The sequence below is a fragment of the Apis dorsata genome, unplaced genomic scaffold (assembly GCF_000469605.1).
Source record: "Apis dorsata unplaced genomic scaffold, Apis dorsata 1.3 scaffold_1065, whole genome shotgun sequence".
NCBI lineage: Eukaryota > Metazoa > Arthropoda > Insecta > Hymenoptera > Apidae > Apis > Apis dorsata.
In genome coordinates, this window is record NW_006264163.1 from 1 (window position 1) to 6,742 (window position 6,742).

Genomic DNA, 6,742 nt, shown 5'->3' on the forward strand with positions numbered 1-6,742 from the left:
TTACGGCTCTTTTTGTTGCTCGTGTTGCACAACGATCAAAAGTTTGAACGTTTTGCAAACATATACCACATAAAAGAGAATTGTGAATAAATAAATTTTCGTATAAATGGAGGGTGATGGACGTCGTTATCAGGGAGAGTCTCCAATTCGCAGCAATCTCAAAACGGTGAGACATAGTGGAAAATCATATTATTTAATATATGATATTATAATTATATCATCGTATAGCTAATATCCGTTATATAATACAATTATATATTTTATAAGAAATAATATGAGCTAATTGTATTTATATGTATGTATTATAATAATTATATTTTTCGTAGATAATTTTTTTATTTTTTAAAGTGAGATATAATATTCTCGTTTTAAATCTTAAAATCATAAGATTTTTTTTTCTTTATATCATTGAGTGATAATATTGTGTTTATAGTTAAGATAAATTACGTTAGATGGCGTAACTCTGATTTTTTTTTGGTTGATATTTTAAATATCTTGTTAAAAGAAATATTTTTTAAGCACTAAAAAGATGGCAGTAATATTTAATTCTTACTCCATCTTATCCACTTTAGAAAATAATCTTCTTTTATGATTCAATCATTTTAATTTATGATTTTTAATATAAAATATAATTTTATTTTTCTTTATTATGATAATAGAAATATAAAATATTTATAAAAATTTTTTAGTTTAAATTTTAATTTTAAATTTAATTTTATATGCCAGTTTTCTTTATAGCACCTTCTGTAATAAAAGCGTCTTTCTTTTATTGGTTATCGAATAAGTAGAATTTTTTTTTTATCTTTATTATTTTTTTTTATTATTATAGTTTCAGGATATTACGGCTACAGCGTGACAATCAGTTAATAAATATATATTTATTATTCTATAATTTGTGATCTATGGTTATAATGTTTTACTGTACTGAATCGATAATGTAGTGCATGATACAAAAATGATAAAGTAATTATTTGATTTCCAAATTCTTGTGACTAAAAAGTGCATTGAATAAGAAGTCTATATTATAATTTGTCTGTGCTATTACTACCCTTTAGAATCACATTTGAATATATATTAAATTATGCCATACAATTTTTATCAAAATATTTATGCACTATATATAATATTACAAATACCTAAAAATATAATGAAACATTTTAATTATAAATAATATACTTTATCATTGATTAATTTTTAATGTGTTAATGATCGTATTGTTTTATTAATCTTATAATATCTCAAATATAAAAAAAAATACATTACGTTTTGTAGTATTATAATAATATATCAATAAGCATTAATACAAAACAAATGATATAAAATCGTATATAAATGTTAGTACAAATCGATAAAATAAGCAATAATTTTATATATTTATCCCGTTATTTATCCGGATAATTTAAAATTATTTTTGCAGTGGTGGTGACCTCCCGTGGTAGATAGAATATTCGCAATTGAACCCGGCAGACTTTTATGATTACTGCTAATTACAATGAAGATGCGATCGTATTAGTAAATGTTATTTGATCTATTCAGTCGTATAGTCGAACGCAAAGTGCAAAGTTACCCTGATGCTTCTGCGTGTTGCTCTGTTGTGTGACGTCGTATTGTCTTTTAATAGTCAGCCCCTGTGACCGGTTTTTCCGTCGTTAACGAGACACCGAGACGCGCCCTCGTCCGACCTTGAAACCTATAATCGTTCATAGCGTTCGATGTTTGAAATATTATCTGGAAAACTATTAATTGTGTTCTACGGATTTGAATCTTTTTTGTTTTCTTCGGCGCCTCGTTAACGCAGAGCAACAGTGAAATGGCGAAAAAGACATACGATCTGTTGTTCAAGTTATTGCTAATTGGTGATTCCGGAGTTGGCAAAACTTGTATATTGTTTAGATTTTCTGATGATGCTTTTTCAACAACATTTATTTCTACTATAGGTAGGAGAACCGTTATAAATAATAATTATTCATACATTTCTTAAATCAAACCGTTACTTTATAAATTCTTTTCAATATAGTAGGTTATGCTATTAAGACAAAAATATGATATTGTAAATTGAAAATAAACAAGAAATAATTGAATATTGAAATATAATTATTTTTTTATTTTGTTAAGTATATAAAAAAATTTATATTTTTAAAATAATTGTTTGACAACATTGTTGTCAAAATTGATTGTTTTATATAAATAAATGTTAATATATATACTGTGAAGTATGTTGCATAAATAAACAATATATTTTTTGTTACTTAGGTATTGATTTTAAAATCAAGACAGTGGAATTAAGAGGAAAGAAAATCAAGTTACAAATATGGTAAGTTATGGATATATTAAAGTTTTTTAAACAATCCTTAATATATATATTTTCAGGGATACAGCTGGTCAAGAAAGATTTCATACTATTACTACCTCATATTACAGAGGTGCAATGGGTATTATGCTTGTTTATGATATTACTAATGAAAAAACGTTTGAAAATATTGTTAAATGGTTAAGAAATATTGATGAAGTAAGTATTGTAATAAATTTTTTATTACATATAATAGATGATATAGATTATTTATATTTTTAAAATTATCATTTTAGCATGCAAACGAAGATGTGGAAAAAATGATATTGGGAAACAAAAGTGATATGGAAGACAAACGTGTTGTTAGCACAGAAAGAGGAGAGGCGGTAAAGTATTATTTATATTTTTAGTATATATTTATTTAAATTATATGTAAATTATAAATATCACAAAATAGTAAATTAATATTTTCTTTTAGATAGCAAGAGAGCATGGAATTAGATTTATGGAAACATCTGCAAAAGCAAATATTAACATTGATCGTGCATTTAGTGAATTAGCTGAAGCAATATTGGAAAAAACTCATGGAAAAGAACCACAAGATGCTCCTGATAGAGTAACAGTTGATCGAAGGGTGGAAAGAAATTCTAATCGGTGCTGCTAATCTTATATTATTTATTTTAATGGCGCATAATATAATATATATCAGCTCGTGCCACTCAAAATAGATTTGTGGATAGATTTAGAGCATAATTTAAAGCATAATAGTATAATTAAACTCTTCACAACACTGCCTAATTCAAATTCGATTGAAATTATTTGAAAAAATTTCTAATTAAAATATATCTAAATTTAATTCAAAGTATAAAACAAAAAAGATAATTCTAATTTGAAAGTGAAGTTTTTTAATTATACCTGGATTTTTTTTAAAGGGTGGGTTATAAATGCTGTTTGTCACATATATGATTGTACTTATAAATGTGTCTATTGCATGTATACCAAGCATTAAAGCTCTATCATAACTTTTATAATGAAAAAAAAATCAATAATATATATTTCTGATGGAGCTTTATTTTCTATGTAAAATTCCATGCATTGTTCCACGAACAAAGTCAACTAGGAATTTGTTATGAGGCTGCAATTTGTTACCATAATGAGAAAAGTGAGAATGAATGTGGACGTCTTTTGATCTTAAAAAAACTTAAGTGAATATTGAATGCTTTTTCATACAGTCATTGCACTATATATGCTTATTTACATCTTAAGTTAAAATTTGAAAGCTTAAAAATCAAGAGCTTTTATCCTATTTGTGTAAGACTAATTTACTACAAATATAAATATTCACGATTTCGAAATAAATGTTTTTATTTCCCTTTGCAATAAATATAAATTATAATAACAGATAGTGAATAAGGAAAGTGACTTTATCATTATATATCATTACATGAAGAAATAATAATTATTGATAGTAATTATATATACATGTAATATTATTACTTACATTATTGTTATATTATAATATTATATATTTATATGTTTACATATCACAGCCAAATCATTGCAATATCAAAAGTAAAACGAAGTTGTATAATAAAAAAAAAATAGTAATACTATTTAATACTTTGAAATTTTTATTTTATTATGCAAATATGTTCAAATAATATAATATCTATTTTCTAACATATATAATGAATAAATATATGTATACATTATTAGGATAATTTAGAATTATATTTAAGTGTAACTATATCTAACGCACAGACATTAATATCGTCAAAATGTATTTCATATTATATATTACAACAATTAAATCAATTATTTATTGGATATTCGGAATTCATATTCTTAAATAATAATAAACCGTTTTTTACAAAATAAAATATATTTGTTTAAGTAAGTTTAATGAAAACAAAAATAATACTTTCTTTTAATAAAAAAAATGAGTTGAAAATCATGAGTAAATATATAAATTGTGTTTAGGTTTTATATATAAGCTTATTTATATTCTTAATTATATAACAGTTGGTTTATTTTTTTTTTAATAGATTTTTTAATAGGAATTATTTGTCTTACAAGACTAGATATTCAACTTTAAAATAATATAATTTTTCTCTGTGTTATTTATACTTTGAAAATTGTGTAAAAGCTATTATTCCATAGAAATTATTGCCTCTCTGCTACTTTTTTTTATCTTTCATTGTTTCTAATGTACTCTCTATATACAAATAAAAGAGAGTCAAAATAAAACAATGATGAATGAAAGCATTTTGCATTAAACATTAATTCGGCAACAAAGAAAATATATTTTATAGTATTTAATTTCGCGAAGAACCAATAATTGTTAAAATATAAAGGAAAATGTTGATAATATCTATATAAAGGTTTAGTGCTGCAAAGATATATTCTTCTGGAGAAATGGAATACTTATGTTTACCACCGATCATCACTTGTGTATCATAAATCAAATAAATAGAAAAAAGTAAAGCTCCAATCGATGCATATACTAGTGTCATAATTTTTCCATGCCATATCATTGCAAATATTCCAAACACTACGAAAATTAGTAATGCAACAAAGAGTATGCTATTAAGACCAGTGAAATCAAATTTTGTTTGAAATGCGAATAATGTTAATCCAAGACAAACAACTGAAGTAATTCCAGCAGCCAATAGTACCTGTAAGTATAAAAAAATATTTCATTTTTATTTAATAAAAAATATAAATTAAAAAATTAAAAAACATTAATAATATTAATGCATTATGCATATATATATATATACACGTAATTACCTCTTCAGATTTGAATGTAGAAGCAGCAGTAGCTAATAAAAAACCTTCTGCTATTGTAAATAAAAACAAAAATACGAAATTCATAGGAGCTTTTCGTCTCACACTGGAACAACAAGCCATACATATAATCAAGACAATAGTTGAAACAAAACAAATCCAAAATAACTCTGGATGCGTCATTACAAATTTATTAGTTGGAGCATGATAAAGGAACAGTGCAATCATTCCTACTGTGATCAAAAGTTGACACATCAATATACTATATACTTTCCTAAAAAGAGGTAAAAATTAAAATGAAAATATATAGAATATATATAAATATATAAAATATATATTTTTAATAATAATACCTGATGAATCCATTTCTAATGGATTTCTCATTGAATTCAAATCCTTTGATATCATCAGATTGCATAGGATCTTCTGCATAATTTGATCCATACATGCCTGCTTGTGGTGTTGTACCAAATATTAAGCCAGGTGGTGGAACTTGTCCGTAAGGAGGTGCACCTGGAGGAATAAAACCAGGACCTGAAAATAAAAAAAAATATCATATGATATCATTATAAACAAACTAAAATAATAGAAAAAAAAAAGATATTAAATTGACCTGGTGGTGGTGGATTTGCTCCGTAAGGAGGTGGATATCCAGGATTAAATCCTTCTTGATGTGGATATGCAGGATTTTGTTGAGGATAACCTGTAATCAAATTTTAAAGACATAGAATATTAAATGTAATAGAATCTTTATCTAAATTAAGCGTTATTTTTTACAAAATTTTGTGCTTTATTAACAGGCTCTAAATATTGGTGCATATTTTTCTTTATATATATTAATTTATAATTAGTCCTTAATTTATAATTTATAATTTTAATTAATTTAATTAATTAATTTTAAATAATTTATGTAATTTTTTTAATACATTTACAGTCCTGAACAGTTTCATTGATTTGTTATACATATGATCAAATACTATTATTTTTTTTTTTTAAATGATCATAGATAATAAAAGTATCAATAGATAATTTAATAGATAATTCTTGAAAGATGATTGCAACTTCAAACAAGCAACATGGTGTATTTGCAGTTGCTAAATATTATGTTGCATGTTAGAAATATAATATATTATAATAAAGAATGTGTATAACTTAGAAAAAAGATCAGAACCTTGTTGCCCTGCATAAAAATCTGCACCAGGTGTATTCTGCCAAGTTGCCATCTTTTGGTTTTTGTTTTAACTGAAAAAGAATCTATTATTATCATAAGATATTGTTGCAATAATAGAACATCAATGGAACATCAGCGCACGAATGTACCAACAACCTTAAAATGAAATGATATATAAGTTACTAAAAATATTTATAACATTTCAAGTTATTTTCAAGTTCTATTAAAAAAAATTTATTATTATTTAATATTTTAATTAATATTAGATGAATACTTTTAAATAAACATGCTCATTCATAAAAATAAATAGTAATAAAAAATTAAATTAATAAACAAAAAATAAAAGTAATAATTTTAAAATTGTACATATATATACATGTATATTTATAAAAAATTGTAATATAAAAAAATAATTAGAGTTTATAAATAATATAAATAATATAAATAATTTTAAAATATAAAATATAATTACAAATTTTTAAATTTTAAAATAA

At 23.7% G+C, this 6,742-nt stretch overlaps 2 protein-coding genes across 6 annotated transcripts in view; one reads left to right on the forward strand and one right to left on the reverse strand.

Annotated features, from left to right (window-relative positions):
- The first annotated feature begins 1,401 nt into the window (after nt 1-1,401).
- LOC102677727 (ras-related protein Rab-10) lies at nt 1,402-3,645 on the forward strand. The gene is made up of 5 exons (XM_006624463.2): nt 1,402-1,937; nt 2,254-2,314; nt 2,371-2,509; nt 2,587-2,676; nt 2,769-3,645. Exons 1-5 carry the CDS (start codon nt 1,811-1,813, stop codon nt 2,952-2,954), a joined length of 603 nt encoding a protein of 200 aa, XP_006624526.1. The 5' UTR covers nt 1,402-1,810; the 3' UTR covers nt 2,955-3,645.
- Nucleotides 3,646-3,903: 258 nt separating this feature from the next.
- The window catches only part of LOC102677950 (protein lifeguard 1), a 4,256-nt gene continuing 1,417 nt past the window's right edge, over nt 3,904-6,742 (reverse strand). Inside the window, exons 2-6 of one of the 5 annotated variants that reach the window (XM_006624467.2) lie at nt 6,249-6,319; nt 5,691-5,780; nt 5,431-5,611; nt 5,081-5,351; nt 3,904-4,965 (exon numbers count right to left, since the gene is read on the reverse strand). In XM_006624467.2, coding sequence (XP_006624530.1) covers nt 4,606-4,965; nt 5,081-5,351; nt 5,431-5,611; nt 5,691-5,780; nt 6,249-6,300 — 954 coding nt within the window. In that variant the 5' untranslated portion in view covers nt 6,301-6,319 and the 3' untranslated portion in view covers nt 3,904-4,605. Of the gene's footprint in view, nt 4,966-5,080; nt 5,352-5,430; nt 5,616-5,690; nt 5,781-6,248; nt 6,332-6,742 lie in introns of all 5 variants that reach the window. The other 4 variants (XM_006624466.2, XM_031514572.1, XM_006624468.2 and 1 more) reach the window with 4 other exon arrangements.

What these genes read in the sequence shown, in the direction of transcription:
- LOC102677727 (XM_006624463.2), top strand. Translation starts at nt 1,811, where the DNA reads ATGGCGAAAAAGACATACGATCTGTTGTTCAAGTTATTGCTAATTGGT. An exon ending in AACATTTATTTCTACTATAG is followed by an intron (nt 1,938 to 2,253) that starts GTAGGAGAACCG and finishes TTTGTTACTTAG; the next exon opens with GTATTGATTTTAAAATCAAG. An exon ending in GGTTAAGAAATATTGATGAA is followed by an intron (nt 2,510 to 2,586) that starts GTAAGTATTGTA and finishes TTATCATTTTAG; the next exon opens with CATGCAAACGAAGATGTGGA.